This window comes from Haliaeetus albicilla, chromosome 1 (genome assembly GCF_947461875.1).
Source record: "Haliaeetus albicilla chromosome 1, bHalAlb1.1, whole genome shotgun sequence".
Lineage (NCBI taxonomy): Eukaryota > Metazoa > Chordata > Aves > Accipitriformes > Accipitridae > Haliaeetus > Haliaeetus albicilla.
In genome coordinates this window covers 2621135-2648708 of record NC_091483.1, presented here as the reverse complement: position 1 = coordinate 2648708, position 27574 = coordinate 2621135, and the positions used below count along the sequence as shown (strand labels likewise).

The window sequence follows — 27574 nt, the reverse complement described above, 5'->3', positions numbered from 1 at the left end:
TCATTGACAGTGATATATTGAGACATAATCTTTTTACACTTAAACTAGAACACAGCCTCTAATACTTTCTCATTTCCTGTAGGTTTTTTAGTAAAGGAACATTTTGCATTTAATGATGTTAGACAGAACCCTTAAGCCAAACTGGATCTGATGACTCTTGGGACATGCTTGAGGTAAATACTCTTTCAGCAGTGTCATCTAAGTATTTGTAATAACAACTTATGTTATTGTTTACTGCTGTATTTCCAGGAGGACCAAGAGTAACAAATGGAAACTTTAGTTACTGAAAAAGCAAAGTCCAAAAAAGAACTTAAATCTTGTAAATAAATGAAATGGTTGCTGACACAATGTTTAAGATTATTGCTGAACATTTTTTTCATGTAAACCAGATTTGTTTTTTAATTTTCTATGCATGACCCTATCTTTCACAGAATGTTACCCTCAGTTTTAGAGGTTAGATCCCTATGTTAAATAGATCTGTCTTCTCCATCAAACCCAGAAGTATTCATTAGATTTGAAGATAACTATAATAGAACAAAACTCTCCAGAATAAAATTTCTTCATGTGGATCAGATTAATCATGAGACTGAATAAACAGATTACTTTATCATGGAGGTTCAAAATAGCTGCAAGAAAATGGTTTGACCAGTCAGGTACAAAATAGTACACCAAACATTACACAATTTTTGGAACCTTCATAATTAAAAAATAAAAAATAAAAATCCTCTCCCTCATAGATAATCAGTTACTAAGACATTTGGAGTAGGAAAAACTGAATTTTGTGCTTTGGAGAGGAGCATAAAGCAATGGGTTTTAAGGGAAGGCTCATCAGGTGAATTTTCTATGGATGTTCAAAGTCAATAAAGATGTCCATGGTAAACACAAGTACTGTAACAAATATAAAAGTTCAAGCTTTTGTGCTTGCTGATTAGAAGTTTTGTTTTTCCATTATGACATAGTTATAAAAATAGAGACCGTGTATTTCATTGTGAATTTCTGTACTTGGTTTTGAAATGTTAACCCTAAATTTTTCTTAGATTTTTCAATACCTGTGAAGGGATATGATTTAATTTCAGAATTCTGTCTGATGTGTATTGTAAGCTTTACTTTGATTGTAACAGCTTTTGTTTCTGATAGTAAGCTAATTGACTGAGATTTCTTCTGTTTTGTGATGAGTAGAAAATCTGCTTTCTTCCTCTTTCCCTCCTGTTTTTAAAAAAAGCTGCAGCATTCATAACAGGTTATTACTGCTTGCTCTCCTACAAAGAACAAGAAATTAGAGCTCTGAAATGAAAGTAATTTAAAAATAATAATAGAAGAATAATGTACTGTAGTGACAAAGGTCATATTTCGTGATCTGCCAAATATGTAATTCTGAAGCACTGAACAGGTGAGATTCTTGGTCCTGTTTCAAGATGGTGTAAGTATACCACCAATGTATTTCTTTACTAGAATGGTTGGCTGGGGAAATCATTGTTATTATTTATATTCAGTCTGTTCATCTCCATACTCTCCTCCCACTTCTCAGCTCTTCCTTTGTTTCCTAGGTGTGTTAAATCAGGAAGTCTTAGCCCTGCTGTCACCCAGTCAGTACTTTTTGGCTCTCTACCATCTGAAAAAGTAGTCTCTGGACAAATTGGATTCTGGAGTAAATCTTCTGTGTGCCTCATGGAGTAACATGAACAGCAGCAGCCCAGAGCTGTTGTGCTTAGTCAACTTAAAATGACAGCTGCTGTTAATAACAATTAGAACTTGTTAACACCAATTGCATTGGTGATTCTTATGAAATAAATGCTGGCTTTTTCACTGGCTATTTAACTGAAGTGACATATAGACAGATTATCAAGCAGCCAACAACAGCAGTAACTGGAGAAAGACTATGAATCTAACTAACTTCCCCCACTTTCAATTCTTCAGGGACTGTTTATTGAGATTATTCACTCTCCAGTGAATAAGAAATGCTGAGTAAAAGGATATTACATAAATTGGCTGACATTTGCAGTGGACTAGCTTATTCTCATTGCCTTCTGTGTGTGGTGGCTGTGTGTGTATGCTCACATGTGCCTGGTATTGTCAATGAGCTCCCGACCCACTCCCCTCTGCTCCCAGCAGGCTGTTGCGAGACTGAGTTTTGGGGGTTACGTAAGAGACAGTCCAGGAAAACATGCCAAGCTATTTGGAATTTACCCTCAGCGCTAACCTCTTTCCTCCATTGTGTTGTACACTTTAAAAAAAAATATTTTTTTTTAATATTTTTGTTTTGTGGAGTGCCGGATTGTGTCTCATCTGAAAAAATGATGTCTGTCTGTCTTGGGGAAGGAATTGGGTGTACTGAAAGACACTTGCTTGCTTCTGCTTTCCATGGGCTGTGGCTGTAGTCCCTGTGGTAAAAAACCCTCTTCTTTCTCTAAGAATTGGGAATTGAAGATTAACAAGGGCAATAGTGCACCAAAGGGAGATTAAAAAAGAGTTGTTAGGGCTGTATCTTTACCCTAACCTACAGATGGTACAACTGCCATGCAAATGGCAGCTGCATCCTGGGAAAGGGCTAGCAACAGGTACTATGTATAAGAACAGTTACTCTTTTCTTCTTTCTGACAAATTATTTGCCTTAAAATGTAATGTTGTGAGATTATGGCCAGTGAAGATGGAGTCATTTCTAGTGAGAATAGATTGATTTTAAAATCATAAAACGTGTTCCAGTGAGAGAAAGCATGTCTCATGCATTTCAATATGAACATCACTTGTTTGCTATGTGTAACCCTCCTCTGAGTTGTGCTCATTCTGAACACTGTTTTATATTCCTACACATTTGTAAGGATTTTTTTTTTTCAACAAGTTTTGGTTGATCTGTCTTACAACACCAGAAGCACACCCAAAGTAGAATTTTCTTATAGGAGTCTGGAACAGTACAGTGTTACTTTATTGCATGTGATTTTTCTCTTGTGGCCTAGAACCTTAATCTCGATTCCACTGCAGTTTCATAGCAAAGGTCTTACTGACGCTTGTTTTTTTGTTTAAAGGCAGTTGGGATCAGACCTCTGTGCCCTGCCTCTGCTTTGTAATGTATTGAAGATAATGCTTTTAAAAGTGAGGAAATTCTTAACCATTCTGAGCTTGATCTTCTGCAGGTTGAAGTCAGTGACAGTTTAGTTAACTACAGCTGGGCAGGAATTACAGCTAAATTACTCCCAGTACAACTGCTTTTCATATGCTAAGATCAATAGATCAAACTCAGACATGAGAGAAGCAAATGCAACTCCTTTGTTTATACTATTTGTACCACATCTGAATTCTGGCCAATTCCATCTAGTCTAGTAAGCTAATTGCATAATTTGTTCCAGTCTTTTCATCTCATTGCTTACAGCATGATTTGCCTTTCTTGCAAGTAACCATCCTGGAAAAAAGACTTGTGTCTGAGAGGTAATGTAATTGTGTTTTCAATTATCCCACATGGTAGTAATCCAAACATCATAATACATGCTCATCTTTTTTTCAAAGACAGGGCACAAAGTTGACATAAAGAGACTGAAATAAAAATAGTTAGAGACTATTCAGTGCTGATCTGTTTTGTATGTGAATGGAAGAACAAAGGTAGCGTGGTTTACTAATTTTAATAACCCAAAGTATTCACCTTTCTCACCTCCTAACACGTGATATAGTAACACACATGCTGCAGCTTTTTTTCTAGACCACTAGGAATTTGGTGTTGTGTCTTGGGCATGTGGCAGCCAAAAAGTGTTTGTTCACCCCCTCATAAAATTTCGAGGGCCTCTTTTTCTTCCTCTTCAGAAAAATTACTACCATCTGCTAAATGCACTTACTTAAAAAAAAAACTGGATAAAGCTACAAATTATGCTTTTTTTTTTTTTTTACGCAAGTCACTTCATCACTATTTCTGTCACATCTTTACTCAGTTGTCCTTACGGCATGTCCTAGACCCAAGCAGTTTCACACGTGATGCATAGGACCAGGACTTCTAGCGAGAACTGGCTGGGAACTCAAATGTCTTAAAACCAATGGCTACCATGATCAGTTGAAAGAATCCAATAGATTTTTAAGGGCTTTGGATCGAGGCCTGAACTGACTCCAGTTTTAGAGTGCGGAGACGCTTTATTGGTGCTTAACTTGGAGAGTATGGGAGATGCTGTCTGGGAATCAACTGTTTAAAAATGGTAGGCAAAATGGAGATACCCTAAAATATCTAGTTTCTCTAGAAAGTTATGCTCAGGGTATTGAAGGTAAGATGTAAGGGAGAATGACAGAAAAGGTTTGATTTAAAGAAGCTTGTCATCAAGCTAACAACTCCAGTGAAGTGAATTTAATTGCAATCATCTCCAAAACCTGAAAATAGTTTTAAATAGAGCTCCCAAATAGGTCCAATTGACTCATGAAAACACTGACTAATTGTGTATGTCTGCCAGTCATGTGATACTGGCTGGGCTGCATTAAACATGGAATCCAGTTAGCTCAGAATAATAATTGAACTAGTCATTTAATCACAGACTTTGTTAGCTGATTAACCTAACTTTATGTTTGTTACAGGCTTTGGAGAAAACATGCATTGGCAGTAACTCATTCCTTATTTTGCATTTTCCGCTTCTTCCCATGTATACTTCTTCCTGCTCTCCTACCCCTAGCTCCTGGGAGCTTTGTTACGATACTTGTAACTGTCTCATCTATATGCCCTTATGGCACATGGAGACTTCTAGAAACCAGACAACAAGAGGACACACTATTAGATACAGCAACACATGAAAATGGTTGCCTCTAGTGCTTACAGAAAAAGCTTTTCTGGCTTTCCTAACCAAATGTCTTTGGGCTGTGCTCACCAGGTTCACCTTTCTTTTCTTTTTCTTTTTTTTTTTATTTAACTTTCTAATACAGTAGGAAGCTTGCTCTTCCTCTTCTGGTGACTGTTGGGATGGGAAAACAGACTGCATTCCTCCTGCTTCAGAATTTCAGAGTCTTATGTCTGCTAAAGATCACCGTTCTGTGCTGATCTGTTCTGTTCTCCATTCCACAGCCACAGCTGGGAAAAGTATTTGTGCTTATCTGTGCCTCTGTGGTGAAACTAGCCACTAGGAAAACAACCAGTGTTCCCTAAAAATAGCTATGCTCAATAGTAAATTTGTGCATGAGATTGTATTCTTAATCTGAAAATAAGTATCAGAGTTTTTTACGTTTAAAAAAAAAAAAAAAAAGTCCAAAATGGTAGCAAGCAGTAAGGAAGAAAGGAGAACCATTGCTCAGCAACTAGTAATGCCTTTTAGGCTACTTGGTACCACGGTGAAAAGGAGGTTGGAATACGTAAATGTCCTTGAAAGTCATCTTCACAGATATCCTTTATAAAAATGAAGTAGTTGGCATGGCATTGGTGTCATTGTACAGTTATCTGTAATGGTAGGGATTGTGACAAGACACCTATTTAGTGAAAACATGTATTACAGGAATTCTGTTCAGCACAAGCTGAAGTAATTTGATGTCGGGCCATAAAGGCTTTTGTATACTTTTCTTGGGAACATACAAGTGCCGTAGGTAAAAATCTGGCTGTACCTTCATGTAATTGACATCTGTATGCACTAAAACCCAAAATCTAGAGAGGACTGCCAAAGAAGTCAGTGGGGAGGTGCTATTTGAGGGGTGTGAGTAAATAGTAATGAAAATTCCACCCAAATAGGTGAGGTAGCCTGGGGATATATCCTGTGCACATCTTGTTCTTCCTTGTAGACCTGCTAACTATGCATTTAGCGTTTTCTGTTGCCTTCCCTGCTTTGAGGAACAACAGCATGGTAGCTTCAGAGAGGCCAGGGAAGACAATGGGTTTGCTCCTGTGGGAAGTAAAAACTTAAAAGAAGTTATTTCATCACTTTCTCCTTTCTTGTATTCAAATCATTCCAGAGCAAATTTTCTTACGTCAGTAAAAATGAGAAAGGATGTTGGCTCTGAAATTTTCATATGCTACTTAATACCACCACAGTTTGGCTAGCAAACTCTAGTCTGTGAAACTGACTGCCACTACCCTCCCAATTCTTGTCTGAACAAACAGAAAGTTTTCCCTCGTTGCATTATGAAGAGCTGACCCCCAGCAGCTGACACCCACAAGCGCACGCTCTGGCAGACTGAAGCTCCTCGAGGGATCCATTTCATCTGCGCAGCTGAATACGGATTGTTGCTGTTTTGTACAAAGCTCACCATATGACAGATTACATCTTGCTTTCTCCGGGCCCACACAGATGGTGCGAGTGACTAACTGATGCCTCGATTTTGCACAGCCTACACACTGATGTCATAAGAAAAGGCTAATATCTCTGAGGTGAGTCTCCTTATTTGTTTGTATTCCAAGAACAACAGTGGGAAGTGCAACAATGGGGAAGAAATTAATAAAAGAAAAGCCCAACTTCATATTGGGAGCAACTGACATAAAATGTGATGTGTAACCCACTGAAAGGAATCATCGATATTAATTTGGTCTTTTTACAATAAATGAATCATTAGATGACAAAGCCCATAAATTGATTCATAAACTGCTGTCACTTTAATATGAAAACTCTGATATTATTCTGAAAAATTGCAGTTCAATTATAAGTGGAAATAATAGCTAAAATCCAGCATTCATCTTGGCCAGGATGCCCAGTGAATTTTACAAAATAGACTTCTGAGCACTCAGTTATATGCATCCTTGCATGTATAATTTATGCACGCAAACATACGCACTAAAAATGCTAGCTGGCCACCTTGATTTCATTTAATTCATTAAAATAATTAATTGCAATTAATTTGACTTTATTGTCTTTGAGGGAAAGGATTTTATCATTATTTGCTTACTGAGTTTTTTGTTGTTTTTTACAAGTTACTTGTTGACTTCAGTGAAATTACTCAAGGCATGTGATTAGTCAGAATGAAAGCCCTTGATATTTATGGCAATAAAGTTAGCCGCATATATTTTTGTTATTTTTCCCCGCAGTGAAGCACTCCTAGATGATGTACAAGTTTGTGATTGGTTGCAGTTGCTGAGGTAATCTATGTAATAGTATCGTCTTTAAAGAAGAATGAAGAGTTTTGTGATAAGAGTTGTAGGAGTTAAAAATTGTTTCAGCTTTTCAACCTTTTTGTCAGAAAGGAATTCATGCGAGCTTGAAACTGATCAGTTAAAATTTCATCTAGTTCCACAAAATTTTAGAGGAAGCCTTGTGACTGATTGTGTTATAACCATTAAACTTGTCCAGATGCTTCAGAATAGGCTCAGTTAGAACTTCTACAACCAAGGGCTGGAGAATAGTTGAAAGGGAGGTACCAAGCAGGGCGAAACAGCCTCCCTCTTCCTCTGCCCCCTCCTTCACATTCTGGGGACCGTGGGGCCAAAGTGATGTGACAGTGTGGGGCTGTGTTGGGTCTCCTGGGCCGGTTTGTGCGGGAAGCAAGGGCTGAGGGATGGCCTGTGGAGCAGGGCTTCCAGCAGAGCTGGCTGGAGGTTGTCCAGAGTTACCTGTTGTACAAAGGCAGGCATACCAGCATGATGGTGATGGGCAATCTGATGGGACTGGAGGCTACCACCCTGCAAGGAGAGTGAAATGGGGAGTTGGGAACTACTGTGAGGAGGCAAAGTGGTTGGGGAAAGAAAAATGAAAAAGCCTATTGAAAAACTAAGCTACAAGGTTACGAGGATTGGCTGGGGAATGAGAACATGGGCTTTGAACTTCAAGAAAGGAGGCACGGATTAAGAAAAAGTGGGAAAGGAAACCCAGCTATGGAGCACATGGCTTGGAGCCATAGTGAGATACAAAGGACAAGTAGTCCAGAGGACAGAGCTTGGAATGAGGAGCTGAGGAAAGATTTAGAAACAGGCTAGAAACCTGCGCCTGACAGCAAGGGAAGGGAAAGGAACAGGGTGGGGACAAAGGATGAGAAGACGAGACAGGCTGGGCGTGGAGGGTGGGGCAGAGAAGAGAAAGGAAGCTGAGTCTGTGCCTATTTCAGTGTCGTCCTGGTTTTCATTCCTGGGTCTGGGGAGGATTACACAGCCTTTCCCTTCGTCTGCTGTCAGAAGACTGTGAAGCCCACTGATAACCTGCATACATTGACCCCTACTACTGCTGCTCGATGTTGTGGGGGACAGCCTTTTACTGTTAATGTCACAGAGTAACTGTGGCCTGTGGCAAAGCTAGTGGGTCCAGTTTCATCTCCGTTATCAGCTGATAACCCCCTTAGGGTATCAGTAGAGAATTTGTGAGTTTTAGATTAGGGCAGATGAACAACATTAACAGACCACTAAGGCTTCAGAGCAAACATTCAGACTGATAATGGCACCTAGAACTCTTGCTTTTCACCCTTAAGTCTCTGTTGCTTGGAGTTTGCACCTTCGGCATTCTCTTTAAGGTACAGCTAGCTTTTCTTGCATGTCGTTGTAATGTTACAGGGGTCTGTAGAGAAGTTTTCCCAAACGCCCTCTGAAGTATGAAATGGCTGGAATTCATGCTTGCTATTGAGCAAGGCAGAGGTCAGTAGCTGGCCGCATCAATGTCAGAGAAAACGTCCTCTTTAGCATTCACTGGTGGTTCTTTGACCACGTAATACAGCTTCTACGGAGAAAATTAACATGCAACCAGTCAAGTATGAGCAGGTCCTTCTCCTACCACTTTCCATATTGTCTGCTTTCATGTCTGTAAGCAGTGATATCTTTACACAGATATTTGATTGGTGGTGAAAAAGCAAAATCCGTTTGCACATCAATTTACTATCACTGGGATAAGGACTATATAGCAACATACAGACCCTTTTCCCTCTTCAGGTTGCTTTCAAAGATCTGCATATTCTCATAAAATTTCTACCAAGTGCTTGCTTGGTGGAAGACTGCACTTGATAAAATTAATAAGGGTGTAACAAAGTGGTTTATGCAGGCATTCATTCTCTAATTTTTCCTGAGGGGGAAAAATGAATTTAAGCTAAATAGTGATTATCATGTAATGAGTATTGCTTTTGCATAGAAAAAGACAGATCACTGAGCAATTTCACCTCCCAGATGCTTGGAAGTTAATTATTGCAGGTCAGGTTTGAGATAATACCCTGGACAGTGTTGGCAAAGTGATTTTTTTGGCAGATAAATTCTATTTTGGCTTGCAGACAGCAGATTACAGTTTTTTAAACTACAACAAAGAAATGCACTAAGCGTCTCTCCAAGAAACAAACAAGATTTCACAAGAGCCAGTTGGCTTAAGTTGCACTTACAGTACTTGTAACTTCAGATGGAGGAGGTGTAGGTTTGTGTGCAGTAATGGTAAACTTAAAAGACATATAGGAATGATTTCATAGCTGAGAAAGGGCAGAATCGCAGAAAGCATTTCACCTAAGCTAGTCGTTGCGTGGATGGATGCATTGGGGTGTGGTGGAGCAATAATAACTATATCCACCCCAGCACTAAATGCTGCCTCAAACTCATTTGGGATAGTTCTCCCTCCCTAGAACTAAAACCTAATACAGCACAAGGGACTGCATAATTTATTTGCACTTCTAATAGTGTTCCTGGGCCTGTCTCTCCTTTCTCAAATACTGGTGTGCTAATACCCTGAACAGTAAACTGTATTTGCGAGAGGTTTAATGTGTTGACTGTGCTACTGGAATTCTGTTTGTGTTCTGCATGTGATGCTTGGTCTGTGACCTGCTGCTACATGGCGTTATGCGCTGGGGAACCCTTCAGTGGGGCCTAAGTTTGGGGATCCATGGAAACCATCCTGAAACAAAGAGAAAACAAACGGGAGAGTTGTTGTGACATTCCTTCTGGAATACTATCAGTACAGATTGTTACCAGGAGAGAGGGTTTTGGTTTTGGTTTTTTATTCTTGCTATTTTCCACCTACCAGCTAATATATTCTACAGAAATAATGCAGAGCAAGATTTCAGTTGAGCAACCAGTAGAAACTAAATTAATGATCTAGTAAAATAACGTTTTTTCCTTCTTTGTAACATCTCGCTGATCTCATCTCTCCTTGCCCTTTAATGTGAAATGATGAAAGCTGCATGATGTGGTAACTCCTGTTCCTTGGGAATAGTCTCTCTTTGCTATATTACTTCATAAAGTTAGTTTGGCCTTGTACTGTAACATACCAGTGAACCGAAAGAGTATTTTCCTCACCTCCACCTATATTTTAGTTTCCAACTGCAGTCCTGTCAATAATTAGCATTCGCCAGAATTAGCCCATATGGAAGTTATGAATCTTATGACCCTTATAAGACAAGAACCTAATTTAAAAGAGGATAAAGAAGAATCTGCAACAGATCTTCCACTATTTCCTGATCACTTGCTAGGCAGTGAGAGAGACAATTTTGACCCAGAATGGTTTGTAGTCGATGTGGAAACGTTTAGAGTTAAAATTGTTGGAACTGTTGCAAGTAGACTTGTTGCAACCCGTTCTAGGTGGCCCTGCTTCAGTGGGGGGGGACACCAGATGATCTCCAGCGGTGTCTTGCAACCTCAACTATTCTGTGTTTATGCAAAGATCACTTCTTAAATGTTTGTATGTGCTCTGTTCAAATGGCTTAATGGGTTTCTTAAATGACAACAACAACAAGACAAACAGACATTGGCTGCATTTTTGTATCTGCCTCACAAGCACTGATTTTCCTCCCCACTACAGGGAAAAAGATGTCGCAGTAATCTCGTAACGTATGTCCGAGCATTTCCAGTGCAAGAGCAATTACTTTACCCTGCAGCGATAGAATGAAATTTAAACGTGTCTTGAGTCCTAAGCAGGGGATAAGTTACTTTGGGACAACTGACAGGACTACTGACTTATAACACATCATAACATAACACAACATAATATAACCTGCCTTGACCCAGAGCCCACGCTGGGGCAGCTCAGCCACCGCTGTCCTGGAGACAGGAAGGACAGCTGGACCACTGACCTTTTCAGCCACTACCCTTCCAGTGGCATGAGATCAGGAGAGATAAATACCTAAATCATGATCTTATGGTTATAATGCAATGCTGCAAGAAAGAGATGTGGTTTTATGATTGTTCCCACTAAGGAATCTCTTACCTTAATAAATTCGGATTTCTCTGAAATCCAGTATTAACTTAAATTCTTTGAGGTCGTGATGTTTGATTTCAGAGTATTTTTTTTAAATTGTCTTTTTTTCATGAATATTATAAATCTTTATATTGGCGATGTTTATTTTCTTAGCCTGGAGTAATTTTGCTAATTTATATGTATTACTCTATAGAATGTGGATACAGAGAGAGAGTGCATATATGTGTTTGTATATACATTAGAGAGAGGGAGAGTGGCGATTTTGCTAGTTCTGAACTCTAACCTCCATAAATATTTGTACTTAGAACACTATTTCTTCTTTCTCATAAGTTGAGGTCACTACTATATCTCTTATATCTGCAACAGCTGTCACTGCTTCTAGACAGTTCAGTTCTTTTTCCAAGTGCAATCATTTTGGACCATAGCAAATTTGTTTTACTTCCAATTTAAGTCTCACTGGATTGCTAGTTTTCTTATCTTCAGCCATCCTGGGCTGTTTCCAACATCAACCATTTGTAAAGACAACCCAGAACAAAGTTTTGGCCATCTGTGATCACATTCGGATTAAGCATATAGTCAGAAAATTTTACTTTAGAAAGACATAAACAAGTGTCTACTGGTGCTTTACAGGAATAAAATACTCTTCTGAACTGGAATGGAGACTCTAAGAGGTTTATAATAGGGAGGAGATTTTTTTTCTATTGTTGATGTGATTTCTTTCTACTATTTGTACCAGAAAAAAAAGATGAAGAGGGAGGAAATAAGTTTTTGTTTAAAAAAAAAAATAAAAAATTGATGAGTGTTATAAAGTCACCAGAAAGGTAAATGAAAAGCTGAACTTCTGTTACAGATTTTTTTTTTAAAAGTGGCCGTGCAAGAAGACTTTCTCAGGCTCTTAATAATATGCATACATACTTAAAATACAGAAACTTTTTCTCATAAGCTGCACTTACAAATGTAAGTGAGCAAAAAATGAGACTGCTTTCTATAGTAACTAATATTTAGAAGAAAAATTCAGTCTGTTATAGACAGATTTGTGGCTGTATGCTTCCATCATACAAAGCAGCTGAAGCATGCATTTAAGCTCCTGAGTGAGCATATGAATACTGACACAGAACATAAATATCAGCTATTGATGGTGAAAGAACTAAGAATTCTGGGGAATAAATTGCTACTGAATTCTTAAACTCATGCTCAGACTTTGAAGGAAAGACATATATACATATATTTAAAGTTAAGCAGTAATTTTCCCCCAGAAGTGTTATCTCAAACATAAATAATTCACTAGAAGATTAAGACACTTACTATATTTCATCTATCCAGATGTCTGCCTGGACTGCCTGCAGAAAAGCTGCTTTCTCACATTAAGGTTATCTTCCACTTGGAGGGAGCACTGAGGTGGATTTATCCAAGGGCCACCTACATAATGCCTATTTTTGTGTTTGTTTTGGTTTTTTTTTCTAAGCTGGGGGAGACATCTGGAGTAGAGAATTGTAACATCTAGAAAGTTAGAAGAAAGAGAGATAGAGAATGCTCTTTCCCCTTTCAGATTCTAGTACAACTCTGTTCTTCACAAAACACTAGAACGAAAAATTGCCTTCCTCTCACTTTGCAAGCCCCTCTTCCTGCAGGGTTATTTGGAGGAAGAAACAGCCTGCCTTAATGCTAAGGGTTAACCAAGTAAGGCTGAATTAGAAGAACTGCAACCTGCTGTCAAGAGAAGTCTACCTAAGTCTTGGCTGTATATAAGGTTTCTTATCACTGCATTCTTAAGATTCAGGACAGGGTGTGTGGTATAACATTGACCTATATCGATGATTTGGAGAGCATGAGGCTTACCCTAACTGAGGCACAGCGCGAAGCCAGCCGACACGGAGGCTATTCCCTGCTCCAACTGAGACTTGGCTCTCCCCGGTGGCGTGTCACCAGCTGTCTGGCAGCTCCTGCACTCCTATAAACCGAGGGCCAGACTGTGTGCTAGCGTAACTCTGAAGTCAGAGACACTTAACGGAAGATTTGGCCACAAGTCTTGGACTTTGCGGAGGACGTTGCCTTTGACAGGTGAATGTCTGAGAATTTGGTGGGAGGCATTCATCATCGATACGTGCTGGTGAAGCGAGAGGGATGTTTTTTCCACTGCTAGCTGAGCGCTAGACAACACAGAGAAAACTTCAAAAGAGGCACAGCTTATCCATCTCTTTTTGGCTAATCGTTACTTGGACATGCACCAAAGAGGGGGATTGGGAAGCCAAGAAACCCAGAGAATCAAGAAGTGCTGTGATGGACTGGAGGCCAGGTTACATTTCAAATAGTTGGAAGCATTTCCTGCTGCTGTAGTGATACAGAGCATCTGCTGATAATGTGGGAAGATGGATGAGCTGAGGTGTTCCTGTGTGTCTTTGCTTTCCTGTAGTTTTAATAGCTTTTCAAAAGTGAGGGCTTTTTTTGGTTTGTTTTAATGTTATAGTAAATCGGGTCTTCTGCAGATTAATTTAGCATGCTTTTCGAACACCATGATACCTGTGTGACCAAACACACTGTAGAGATGTAGTCCTAGCAAACTGTCGGGGGCATATGGCTGAAACCCCTCTTAAAAGCAGCTTCCATGAAAGGTGATTGAAATTTTTGGGGGTTGTCGTATGGCAGGATTTGTAGTAGTAACTGCTGGAAAGTCTGGGAAAGTTGTAGGCTGAATTCTTGCACTTTGGATTAAAAATGAAAAACTGATGGAGCTGATAGAGTTTGTTACTCCTAATTTAAAATACCTCCAAAATTACTCTTGCATTTTTCAAGGTTTTTCGGTAACCAGGCTAACAATATAATTTAGGTTTGGTTGTGTATTTTATGGTTTTTTTTTTCTTTCTTTTTTTTTCCTCCAGATGTTCTGAGTACGATGCTACTAAGGGTCTCTAGAAATTTAAGCAGTATATATTGAATAAAGGTGATGTTTGGACATAGAGATGGTCCACAGTTACCTACTGTCGGAATGGGGTGTCTGTCTTGTTTGTGAAGTGCCTTGTGTTCAGTATGACCCCTAAATATGAGAGCAGCACTGGATAAACCAGGTTTTTCTCTCTAAGAGGTAAGCTATTCCTGCGAGGAGCAGGGAGTCGGACTCAATGATCCTTATGGGTCCCTTCCAACTTGAGATATTCTATGATTCTATTAGAAAATCTAGCTGGTTACAAAACAATGCAAGACAAACACAAAAATGTAGGTCATTTAAATAAATGAAACAGATTAGAGAATATGTCTCTAAGATTTATATTTGAAGTAGAAGGAAGGTAGGGTTGAAGGCATTTTAATGTGGAGTATGTTTTATGCAGGCCAAGAGATGGCTTATGAAGGGAGTTGGAAGCAGGGATAATTAATGGTTTGGGTGGAGGGGAAGTAGCTGTATGGCTGTAATTGTGCACAAGATCTAGGTTGAGGAAGGGTGGTGGTAGGGGTAACGTGCTTGAGGCCACAAGAAAGGAAAATGCTACTGCCAAAATTGCTATAGTCAATGTTAAGAGGAATATTAATGACCACATTAAGAGGATGGAGTGCAGAAGAAAGTAGAATGGAGAAAATAAAACTGCTATGTTTTCCATTTGAAGAAGAGAAAGGAAAATATATTAAAAAAAAATCAAGACAATTGGCAGATCTTGAGGCAAGTGCAATAGCTTAGGGAGTATGACCGTTCATTTTAGCTTTGTTGTCACTTACTTCTAGGCCCCACAGATAAAAGCCCCAATGACAAGCTTCTAAAGAGCTCTCAAGCCCCGTAATTTTACTTGCAGCTGCACGAGTTTTTAAAAGGATCATTTGATAAGGAATTTGAGCTGATTACCTTACCCACCCTGCCACCACTGGGTTGGGCCCCATCATGGGGGCCAGAGCTCAGAAGATTCTCAGAAATACCAGGGTTCCTGTCCTGTGAAACCTGGTGTTTAAGCTGCAGGCAGCTTGGTGGCAGCGCTTCCAGCTGGCCAAGGCTGCGCTTGTGCGGTGTGCTCCCAGGGTACAGGGGCTTGCTCCTGCCCTGCCGTGTGTCCGTGTCCCTCTTCCCAGAAGATGGAATGCTGACCTGTGAGATGCTGAAGTGTGATTTCCCAGGGCAACACTCAGGGTCTGATATGTGAGCACTGTGAACGGCCTGTTTTGTGTGCAGGGGAAGACAGAGTTACAGAAATGGTTGAGCGAAACTGTGGATGTTTAGTCTTTAGAAAAGTTTTTGGAGTTTTGGGGTGGATTTTGGTTTTTAAAAAAACCCAACTTCTTACAGGTTTAAGAATTATGTTTTCACCCCTTCCATTCATCTCCCTAAATCTACCTTCATCTTCCTTCCAAGAAAGAGGCAAGGACTTTGGCAGACTCTACAGTGCAAGAATGCAAAATGCCCTGAACGCAGCTTCTATTGCAGAAGAAGAGGGAATGAGGAGGGTCTTCGCTGTTGGCTGTGACTGTCCAAAAACTCTCAGGTACAGCGGGAACAGTGGGATTTCCAGGAGAAATAGCAGAAAGTGTCGTAAGTGGATGGGTGGCAAGAAGCTGGAGAATGTAATGCGGGGGGGATGCTCATGAGCAACGGGACTGAAATACCCATGTGTGGAGAATGACGGCAAGTGCGTGACACTTGGCCGCGCCTGCAGTGCTGCGAGGGGGTGGCTGGCTGACACGGGGGTGAACCTGCGCCTGCCCTGCCTGCTCCATTCATCATGATTAAGTCTCTGGACTGAGGAGGTGGGAAGCAGTGTAATTGTTACCGATTCTGGTAAAGATTTACAATTTATGGCTTGCGAGGGGTCCGAGTTGGGAAGGGAAGTTGGCCGGCAACAAAATTCCTTTATGTACGTGCTCGCAAAAAGAATACTGCAAATTGCATATGCTGGACAGTGTGTCTTGCTTTGGCGTTTATTTCCTCCTGCGGGTTGCTGTATGTTGGCTCTGTGAAATGAGAAGACCAGCGTTAGCTGTCCTATTGGGATCATCTGGGGCTGCTTGTGCTGCCTTTGAAGCCAGAGAGCTTCCAAAGGTACAACAGGCATGAACAGCCCACTGCTAGAGAGGAGATTTGGGGCACAAGGCATGGATTTGGAAACAAACCCCTTCATCCTGTTTCGTTGTCAGCCTCAAGCACAAAATGTATTTGATGGGTCGATACCCTTTATAAACCATGTACGCGTTCATTTTAGAAACACTAGTAGCGTTGTTAGAAGGCCGGTGCCAGAATTTTCACTTGTTGCCTTTTGTAGATACCAGTTGATCAGTTCCCTGCAGTTGAATGGGACCAGAACTGGTTTCTCTCCGGGAAATGCACAGAAGCGAAATGGTTGCCACGTGGATTTTAACAGGTCGACACGTTTCACTGTGCTGCGACTTAAACAATTTAAGAGGCTACAGAGGCCACGTAACGTCTTCTGGTTGAAAAATAACTCTCTAGTTATTTTATCCCTAAAGCTCGAGGAGAAGATGTCCGACCTCGAGTCTGGCACGTTTGCTGCATCCCCTTTCCAGCGCTGCCGGACCGGCCGGCGGCGGGGGCCGATGCGCAACGCGGCAGGGCCGCGCTCTCACGGAACGAAGCCCCGCGATTCAGGCGGGGATTCCCCCGGCTCGGGACGGGACTCGCCGTGCTGGCCCCGGGGCCCGCCGGCCCCGCTCTGCCCCTCGGAAGCAAGCGCCGCTCCGCGCCCGCCTCCCCCGGCGGCTGGGAGCGGCCCCCGGCGCGGCGCGGAGGCGGTCGGGGGCGGGGCGGCGGGGGCAGCCCGGTGCCGCCGGGGAGCCAGTCCCCGGCGTGCTGGGCTCTCGCTGCCCGCCCTCCTCCTCCCGCCGGCCGGCAGCGCCGTTGCGCAGCTCCCGCGGACGGGACGACCGGACCCTCGGCCGCGCCGGGCAGCGGGGCCGGCCGGGCAAGGGCTTGGGGCGGGCGGCGGCGAGGCGAGGCTGGACGGCCGCGGCAGGGGACGAGGCCGCCCGGGGCTGGCGGCGGGGGGCGGCGGGGGCCCGGCGCGGCGGGGCGCCGCCGGGGCCCGGCGCATGGCGGCGGCGGCGGCGGGGAGCATCACCACGCTGCCGGCGCTGCCCGACGACGGGGGCAGCGGCGCCTTCCCCCCCGGGCACTTCAAGGACCCCAAGCGGCTCTACTGCAAGAACGGCGGCTTCTTCCTGCGCATCAACCCCGACGGCAGGGTGGACGGCGTTCGGGAGAAGAGCGACCCTCACAGTGAGTGTCCCGCTGGGCCGGGGCCGGGGGCCGGGGCCGGGGCCGGGGCCCGGCGGCCCCTCCGCCCCGGGCAGCGGGGCTCCCGAGAGGGGCCGGCGCCTCGGCGGCCGTCCCGCCCTGCTGAAGCCTCGGCAGCGAGCTTGGCTTAGAAAGAGTGCGTAAATATGCATACACGCGCCTATAAATAAACGTGGGTATGTACGGACGTGGGGTTTATTCATTTGCACGTACAGGTGTGTATCGCGGCTGGTGGGTCCAGACCGCGCCGGCCGGGTACCACCACATCGGCACCGGTGGGATGTCCCGCCTCGGTGCAGACTCCTGTTGGCATCTCCTCATTCAACCTGCCGCGGTCCAGAGCTTGTCAAACGCGCAAAGATTTGCTTACATGCTTGAAGGTGTCTGAATTTGTTTGCGTGGCTCTTAAATGGCTGTAATGGCACTTGATGGCTTTACACGGCAGTGGTAAATGTGTTAGTTGCGTGAAGGTAGAAAGAAGGTTGGTTTTTCTCCCTGGAGCGGGTAAGTCCTCATGAATAGAAGTACTCTTAGCGTACAAGTACTCTCAGGAACAGAGGTGTGAACCTGTTCAAGGAAGCACTGTTTATAACAAAGTACTGTCAAAACACCTTTTTGGCTTGAAATGTTGCATGTTGTGATTTATTTTTGTTTTAAATTTAATCAAGGACGGATAAAATACAGATCAAACAAAACCTATGGATTCCAGCAGAAGCAGTTTGTCCTCTGATACCTGATCTTCTGAGGGAGGAAGAGGCTCCTGAGCTGGGAACACAGCCCGTGGGTTGAGTGGTTAGTGCGGTCTGAGGGTCCGTGACCCAAGCTTGCCTCTTGCTGTCTGCAGCGCCAGGTGCGCACTCTCCGACAGGTGGTCTCACATGGAGCGTGGGGGCAGGTTGCTGTTACAAATGCAGGCTGTTCTGTGTCCCAGGAACAAAATGCCTTTTTTCAGACCTCAGAATATTTTGGAAGTATTCAGTATGGAGTTTTGTGGATGTAGCGGCAAGTTTTTTAAATGCCCATGAGGTATTTCCTTCAAAACAGGTACAAGCAGTTGCTGTATAGATGTCTGTCAGATAGATAGTCTCAATGCAGTTTCTGGTTTGAGAAAACTTGTCATTGTACAATGCCTGCACCTTGACCAAGCAGCAGCCTGCCTACAGGTGCTTGGCATAAAGAGTAGATGAAATGTCTTACTGTGATTCTTCAGCTTTTTGCACCTGTGCTCTGAGTGATAGATGCACAGATGGAACTGAAGTCAGAGGACGAAGAGAAAAAAAAGGTTTTCCAACAATTCCAAAGAAATACTGTAACAGACTTTGCAAATAACAGTATTGCCAAGTTGGGCTTCAGTCTTGAGGCTATTTTGTGACTCTGGTAGAAATAATGTACATGACGTGGGCTGAAGATATATGTGGAACAGCATATTTTGGGGAAGTTAGCATCCTTTATTAGGCCACCTAGCCTTCTTAGGAAAAGGTACAGGAAGCCTTCAGACTTGGTCGTACGTGTTTGCATTTCTCTCTTTCTCAGATACTGGTTTAAAGGGAAGCGTAGTCAATAATGTGTGAGTAGTAACAAAATAAGTTTATTGCCAATGCAATGCAGTAAATCATTGTATGTGGACTTTTCAAATGTTGACACCTAAAGCAAAGCGTTAACTTACCATATAGGTAAGTGGTTTAGTTTTCACACATACCAGTTGGTTACTGCACAGGATCAAGTCTGTGCTGGAAAGCATGCAGTAATATGTTCAGCTTGCTTTAGCTTTTTGTATTTGGGAAACATGGGAATTCTTACAGGATATAAGTCTCGTTAGTTTGTCAAACATGTCATCTCAACCCCTAGAAGTAGCTGTGAGAATGTGCTGGAAACTTGTTGCAAAGGGAGATGATGTTGAGTCGAGGATGTACAAGGCTGAAGCTGGGTCTCTGGATGTTGCCATGGCTATCAGGTTCTTGTCTCATTCAGTACTCTGCTGTTTGTGGTGAGAAATGCCAGTAGTGGTGTGTGTTCTGTGCTCACCTGGCTGGGCCAAGCTGCCCTAAGCGGTGGTGGTATTCATTGTTGTTGTTTTTTTCATCACGGAGCTTCCCCATAATCATCTCCCCTGCCCCCCCCCCCCCTTTTTTAATTTTTCTGCCAGGAAAACTAGTGCTAGTTTTATGTTCTTGAGTCCATCTAATGCATGTTTTCTCTTCCTTTTAAGCCTTATCGATGCTAGAAATTTTTTAACTGACTTCTCATGCTGCTTTCCTGGTAGTGAATTATATTTGAAAATCTTTCTGATGTTGGTGATACTGCCTTACTCTTTCCCTTTCAAGTTTCTCTGTTCTGCTCTATAGCTTTATTTTTGCTGTCTTTTCTTTCTGGCTCTCCATTTTGTCTCTGTACTTTTTTTTTCTCTGCCTCTTCAGTCTTATCTGATCACTAGTATTCTTTCCCCTTTCCTTTTGGCACTTGTCTCCCTGCAGCCCCTCTCTTTTCCTACCCTTTTTCCTCTTGAGTGAGCGGTGGCAACAGGTAAAGGAAAACCTGAATTATAAATGACTGGTGTGGCCTCTGCCCTCTGCTGCAGAAAGTCAGCTGCTGGGGAGCTCCTCAGGTACCCATCAGCTTGGCACTCTCTGGCCATCTGCAGAAAATCCGTTTGTTTAAAAAGAGAGGTTTGTAAGCATGATACAGCTGGAGGGCTGGTGGGATTCACTTCCAACAAGTGCACCTAGGCACAGGAGTGCCCCCATGCCCGAGCTGCTCCTTTGTCCCCTGCTGTCACAGTCTCCTTTTCTCATTACCAGACAGCTCTTTTTTTTTTGTTTGTTTGGTTGGGTTTTTTTGGGGTTTTTTTTTTTGTTTGTTTTGTTTTGTTTTTTTTTGTTGTTTGGGTTTTTTTCCTTTCTTTCTTTTTTTTTTTTCCTGGAAGAACTCTAGTTCTGAGAAGTAGAGAAATCAGTGCTTGAGGCGTCAGCGAGGCATGTTGCTACGGCATTACATGGTTCACATCCTTAGCATCTCTGTTGTGAATACGTCATTCGATACGAATCTGCATGATGGTGAACTCTGACCTGGTGAATGCTGCTCTGTGGAAGTCCCTGTGAAATCTTGTGGTATGCCTGGCAGGTCACGTTGGCATGGCAGATGGCAATAAATCTTGGAGAACGTGAGAAGACTTTAAAAAAGAAATAAACAAAGAAAATATACACTTCAAATAACTCCTGGTGTTTTTCTTACTAAAAGGTTTTGTAAGATGGTTACAAGAGAAGAAATGTAATGGCTGCAGAGAATTTGGTTTAGAAATCTAATTAAAGGGCAGTTAGGAGAGATTCTTGTGGTAGCTGCTGTTCTTATGAATTAATTGTATAAAACAGCATTTGATTAGCACAGCCTCATTTTTACTTTTAAAGGAAGTTCTTATTTTAGAAAGCAAGTGACTATCTCCTTATGTTTCAGACTAAAGTCTAATACTGTAAACAAATTTCCATGATCCATGTCCTTTTTTTGCTCCCCTCCTTCTGCCTCTAGTACTAAGGGACGGCTTGTTCGAAATACACGGGCTGGTTTATGTCATGGCACTGATTGTTTTGACTGTTTTACACTCACCCCATTCACCTTGGTTTATTCATAATTGCGTTGTTAGTGAAATTGGGAATGGAAGTTGACGTCCTGTGTTCTGGAGGATTGGAATCGTATGATTCATGCAGCTAAAAAACAGGACAATACGTCTTACGTGGTCAATATTGCCACATCTGATGTGTGTTGAACAGTGACTTCAGTGAAGTGCCCCTTTGGACACACCCTGGGGACTTCTGTTGAGTTTTTTTTCCCTTGAAGAGGTATGTTTCAGACAAACAAGAAACAGAAGGCATTTTCTTAGAGTTTTGTTGTTTAAAGCAAAACAAAAAACATGACTGTCTTTTTTGTTGTTGTTGTTGATCAACAACTTTTGATTTATGCCCTGGAAAATGTACAAAGAATGCAGTCTTTTTGGAAAGGCTTTTAGAAACTCTCCTGAGGTGTTTGCCTCAAAGAGGCTACAGTGTTGGTGAAGGGGAAGAGCAAGGGGAATGGAAAGGGAACTCTTATCCATACATTTTAGAAAAAGTCTAACAGCACAGCTGGTTCCCTTCACAGTTTCCCTCACTGAGGAATGGTTGGCATTTATATATTTCCATAATTTCTCAAGCAGCTTTATTTCACGGTGAGCATAAACCAAGGCGTCCGAGGAATCCCGAGCCGTTCTTGTCCACTCTTTAATGAGTTGACAAGGCTCCAGCCTGTCACTCCGAAAGGATTCAGCAGCATGAGCTTTTATCAGCCCTGCAGATGTCTGAAATACCTTCTTCCTGCTCAGTAGCTGGCTACTCTTCCACAGATTTCTCAAGAAAATGTAAAATACAGTAATACTGGTCCACGAAATTTTCTTCTTAAGAAAGTTCCTTTTATAAGTAGTTGTTAGTGTTATGATTTTTACTTGTATCATACACAACATTTAAATGGTTACGCTGTAAATGTTTTGAAAAGACTGTATTGGAGTATATGGAGACTTTTAGAGCATACCAGCTTAATCAAGAAGATAGAAATCCGATTGCTGTTTGTGCAAATGGAAGAAAACTAACTGTGATCCTCAGAAAGAAAAATTTGAGCAAATGTCAAGAAGTGTTTTAGTATGAAGGTTCAGTACCTGGTGCTTACTTTTTTATAGGTGCGTAAGTTATCTGGGACTCAGAAGATCTCGTCCCCCATTTCGGTGTCCCACAGATGTGGCCAGAGCTGTTGACAGGGCATACTGTTGCAAATCTTAGCACTAGTTGAGATTGACTCTTTTTTTTTTTTTTTTTTTAAAAAAAAAAGCAAAACCTGGCCATAAATGTCCAAATATATTGCTTCTATCCAAGTCCTTCTGTAAACGGACTCTTTTTGCATTACTTTTGATCTATTGCACAGACCTTAACTGGTTTGCCAAGTACTAATGCTTTGCGACATAGTCCACACAGAAATGCCTCCTGGCTTTTAGATATAGCTGGTTTTAGGGAGTGAGGTAGCGGAGAGCCCCTGTGCAAAAAAGTTGAGGATATGCTTTCTTTGCATCTTCAGCTTATTTTGTCACAGAAATACTGTCATACTGTTTTCTGCGTGGTCCTGCAGGGTAAATTAATGAAATGAGGGACGGACCACCTGTGTTGCCTGGGCATGCTGTGGGATGGTGCTGTTCAGGGGAGGATGCTCTCTCCGCTGTCATCGTGTCTGCTAATCCTCTTACCCAGATTTCAGTGAGTCTCACCCACCCCAGAGGTGTGTGACCGAGTAGCAGGTACAGTCTGAAGATGAAGTAGGGCAAATACGAGATGTCTCTGGTGGGCAATGAACTGTCCTGTCTCTCCCAGCTGTTTTCTGCCCGGTTTGGAAAGGGCTGTTGGAAGAGTGTGGAAGGTTCCCAGGGCATTACCATCCACAGGGACACTAGAGGGCAGGATTTAGCCCTTAAATCTTCTCACAGGCTTTAGGAATCAAGAGCGCTTATAGGTACTTATATATTCTTGTTTACAGAAAAAAAATAATCCAACTCCTCCTTAGCTGTTGCACAGCCATAGCTGAATGAATAAGACAAATACAGATGACATATAGTAGTTTGACGGTATACAGTGAAATTATGGAGATAGCTGCATAAATGCAGATCCTTGCAAAAGCTGTCTTTATGACCCCCTTATGTGGGTGGATTAAAACTTTTGGTAAAAACTGCAGCGACGCATGTATGACATTTAGTGAAGTCAGTATGAAGACTCTGGGACATTTGGCATCTTGATAAGATGGGACTGCATATTCCTGAATTGCTCATCAAGAAAAGGAGATCAGGTGGCTGCTGATGGTTTTTATTTGGGTAATAAATGCTTGAAATTTGTGCAGCTGGTTCTAAGAAAGAGTTTGTTGTGTGTTGGAGATATATTTAAAAGCATTTTGCAGAAGGTGAACTATGTTAGTAATGTTTTTTTAAGATACGATTTCTTTTGACATACTAGATGAAGAGACTAAATTGCAGTTTAGTTAAAACCAGTGGCTTTGGGTTTTTCACCTTTTTTTTTTTTTTTATGTGTTCGGTGTATATTACTGAAGATTTTTAAAAGTTGTTCAGATTCATCTTCTGTAACAAAAGCAGGTTCCGATTCTGTATTCTGTAATGGAAGCAAGAGAAGTGCCAAGTGCACAGGCAGTTGAATGGGCAAAAAGAGGTAGCACTGGTTTCGGCAGTAGACTTAACAGTCACAGGGTTCAGAAGATGCTTGAAGGTAGATCCCAGAAAAATGCCCTCTTCTCGTGGTCAGTTTCCACAGAATACATACAGCTGTCATATTTTCTAGAAGACAGGGACCTGTTCCACTGCAGTTTTTTGGGCAGACTTCTGTTTAATTGCAGTTTAATTTATCAATGGTTTCTATACGCTTCAAGTTGTTAACACACTGAAGTGAAACATTTAACAAGAGTTTCTTTGAAAGTTTTTCTCCAAGCTTAATTTTTTTTAACTCTTTTTTTCCCTTTTATTCCCCAGAAAAATGTTTTTCTGATATTTCTTCATTTGTTCAAGCAGTTTGAACTAAGTCCATGAACCCATCCATAAATTCTGATGTGACCAAAAGAAAACTGAAATTTCTATTTTGATTATTATGTTTTTTAGCACGCTTGGGAGTGTTGCCCTGGGATCACTGGCCATCTGTTGTTTCAAAATACTTGAGAGGTGATCGATTGTACTAAACTGGTTAATAATCCTAGAAACAGTGGAGCATTTTGACTGTCGGTGGCAGTGTGTTTAGTTCAATTATCTAGTAAAAACAAAATGGACTATATAACCTTAATGCAATCCAGTTTTGAAATAAAGGTTATCTTGAGAATGCTGGAGTTACTGTTACTGAAAAAAGTACACACTTGCATGAAATCTGTGAATTTAATATCTATAGCAAGTGATACTTGAAATGTTTATGGCATGACTTTTGAAGTTTAAAAGTCGGTAATGAGATTGCATTTCAATTCTGATGGAGAATAATAGCCTTTACTTTTATTAGTGCCTGTTTAAGACCATGCATTTCAAAATAAAGTAACTCTCTCACCATTTGTCATTTTCAGTAGTGTGTTTTGTGACAATATATGGGTAAACTTGAGTTGCTGTCTGCCTCTTCTGCTGCCTCCTGACTTCTCAATAAAAATATTTAAAGGGTGGCACTCTGGAGTGCTGGTGGCATTTCAGGATTATTATCTTATGTAGTTTTTTGTTTGTTCAGGGTAGGGCCAGATTTTGACTGGAGCCTGATACGATCATCCAGAATATAAATGAGATGATGTCTACAAAGTTGGGTGGAGGTCGTCTTGCACAAACTGTCATGGTACACTTCTGGTTGAGTGTTCCTGTCTGAACCTATCACTCATATTTGACTTTTAGAGCTTGAAACCACAACGCTTGAGTGATTCAAAGGAGAAAGATATTAAGGGTACTAGGAAAGGGTGAAGTAGGAACTAGACTCTATAGCCATTTGCAGTGGCGATGGGGTGAAATTATGTTCTTGTATTTTGGGGCTTGTTAGCTGGCCTCTTACCTTGTGATGAGACTTTAGCAGATCTCATAAAACAGCAGTCGGAGTGTGCAAGTCACCAAATCATGGTACTCATGGCTATGAAATACTGTATGGTGTTGTGTTTTGTAAAAGCAAGAGAGATGTCAGCTGTGATACAGCTTGAAAATATTTGCAGTCTGTTTCTTGGCTCTTGCCTTTCTACTCTCAGGCTGATGCAACCTGGTGCCCACGATGCCTGGTGTCCATCTGCAAACCTTTACCCTGCAGATGTGCTTTATTAGATGTTCTGTTGCCATTCTGTGGTGGTGTAGCTCTGGGGTTATTTTTGCTGATAAAGGATGTCCTTAACATACTCAAGTGTATAGGTATCACAGTATCTTAATCTGTGCTTGGTACACCTCTTCTGGGCAAATGCCTGTAGCACCCCTTGGAACTGGCACCATTTTTTTTGGCAGACTGTATCTTTTCTTCGTGTTTCTGGGTGCTGGGGGAACAAATACTCAAGTGTTTAATCTCTATCGACGTGTCCCCTTTTGTCTTTCCCTCCAACTCCCAATGTTGTGTTTTAACATCACCTGCTATGCTGTGAGTGGTGACTGGCCGAGGGATCCTTTGGCCAGACATTTCAGCTGATCTAACAAGTCTCTGCTGCTAAAAGGGATGGTCTCTCCTCTTCTTTCCCCCAGTCTCAGCTGTGCTGTAGTTGGCACCACCCCTAGCACCCAGTTCAGCAAAGGGACAGTTTGGTTTGCTGAATTGACAGAAAAGCATTTGCTGTCTCTCTCCCCCTTCCACTGCATCAGTTTCTGATGGGTTTAATGCATTGAAGCAGCTCACTGAGATGTCGAGAAAAGTGCCAGAGCTGGTGTGAGGGAGCTGGTAGGAGTATGCAGCTGCGAGTGTGGGATGGAGGGACAGGAACTGCCCCTTTCCAGTGGCAGCTAGCAATTCGGTTGTCACTGCCTGTCGTGTGGTACCACGTCCTGAACCTCTTGTCTGTTAGAATGTAGGACAAGATACAGTGTCTTCCTTGATGGGTGACTTGAAGACAATGAACAGATAGAGTCTATGCGGTTGTCGCCTATGGTGCATTTCAGGTTAGAAAGTGATTTTAGGACCCTATTACAATGAGTGTTAATGCAGTCTCACAACCCTGGGAAGACCAATAGTGAGACTGAGATTCCTGGCAGTAGAGAACCACACCTATAGAGTAGCTTTGTTCAGTACTCCGCTAGGTCCTGTTGGTACCTGTGGCAACAGAGGTGGATACAAAAATGAGAGCATTTTTTAGTGTGGAGAAGCAGCCATTGAGGGCCATGTAGAGGCTGTATGGGGAGAGGCTGTCATCTCTGTTTGGAAGTCACGGAGGGTATCCTGCTGCACAGATTTGTTAGGCTGAGCAGTTTCTGGGAAATAGTATATGGATTCAGTTCACTGGGTTTCTCCAGCTGTAATGGAGCAATTGGGATGAATAGCTAAACATGTCTGGCCATGCCTCTGAATGTGTAAATATGAAGGATTCATTTTGTGGTTTTACAGATGTTTACAGAGTCACTATGGATGTTTCACTGACAGTAATGTAGTTTATTCAGGAAAATTGATGAAAAAGACGTACAATGCTTGTGCCCTTAGAAATGCAGGAATTCCCCAAAGCTGAAGAGGTCTACAGAAGTGTCCCATGTTACCAGTTCTGGTTTATTTCAGTCCCAACCTTCTGCTTGCTTTACTGCTTCAAAAAGCAAGGTCTTCCAGAGCGTTTAACTGTCTGTGCTTGAGGTAGTACCAGTGATTGTAAGGTGTTACTATTTGCTATTGAAGAGCAGAGCAAGGTGTCTCAAAATGAGGCTGAATTTCAGTGATTAAGCTCTAGTAACATGGATCAGTATTGTCTATGTGATATTATATTAGGAGAAAGTGCTGTTAGGAGCGAGAGACGTCTGGCTTGCCTGCTGATTTGATGTGATGTAAGGCAAGACGTTAAGATTGCTGGTGCTGGTAGCCATGGCATACTTTGGGAGCATGCTCTTGCAGTGAAGTCTGGAGCAGCATGGAGATTTAAATCAGCAAATAGATTTCAACCAGCATAGTTGGTACTAGTAGTGGTCTGGCTGAAGCAGCAGAGAGCCAAGTAGGTTCTTCCAAGCTGCAGATTCTGAGGTTTCTCTTTTGTTGCCAGGAGAGCGTTCATGTCCCTTCTTGGTATGGTTTGAAGGTATTCAGAATAAGCAGTGGGTTTTTATTTGGAGAGCTGGAAGCTGGGGAAGTGACTACAGCCTGATCCCTCTCTCTGTGGTCCTGCAGACCCAAGTTCTTGGCTCCCCAGTACAGGCTGGGTCCCACGGTGTATACTGTCTGCTGCCTCAGAGTGATCATAGGGGTCTGTAAAAGTGAAGAGTGTTACCCAAATGTATGAAGGAAAGTCTAAAAATGCATTGTGCATTTCATTATTAGGTGTTAGGGAATTTGGATTTGTACAAAGAACAACTATTTATACTCAAGCGAGGCTGCATTCAAAGGCGAATTAGAGCCTTTTTGTGAAGACTCTGGTTCACTACTATTCTGGGTCAGCAGTGATTGACAGCTGTTGTCCTTCATTGCAGCTCATGCTGTTCCCCTGTGGATGCATTATTTAAATGTCAGCATAGGGTGGTTACACAGCTTGATGGAAGGGGATAAAATAGATGGAGGATGAAGTAAGTCTCTGGACTTAATGTTGTCTTTGCATTGTCCTTGCAGTAGGTGAGGTGGACAGGCAC

General features: G+C 42.2%; 1 protein-coding gene and 1 long non-coding RNA gene across 3 annotated transcripts in view; both read left to right on the top strand.

Moving 5' to 3' along the window:
- Window positions 1-80: 80 nt before the first annotated feature.
- Window positions 81-15487, top strand: LOC138687773 (uncharacterized). Of its 2 annotated transcripts, none has more exons than XR_011326888.1 (3): window positions 81-173; window positions 6050-6316; window positions 15364-15487. It is a non-coding gene; the product is annotated as an uncharacterized lncRNA (long non-coding RNA). The 2 variants fall into 2 exon arrangements; XR_011326896.1 differs by lacking the exon at window positions 15364-15487 and adding an exon at window positions 6968-7286.
- A 982-nt stretch (window positions 15488-16469) lies between these two features.
- Window positions 16470-27574, top strand: part of FGF2 (fibroblast growth factor 2) — a 34530-nt gene continuing 23425 nt past the window's right edge. Inside the window, exon 1 of the mRNA XM_069796178.1 lies at window positions 16470-17238. Coding sequence (XP_069652279.1) covers window positions 16485-17238 — 754 coding nt within the window. The 5' untranslated portion in view covers window positions 16470-16484. The remainder of the gene's footprint in view (window positions 17239-27574) is intronic.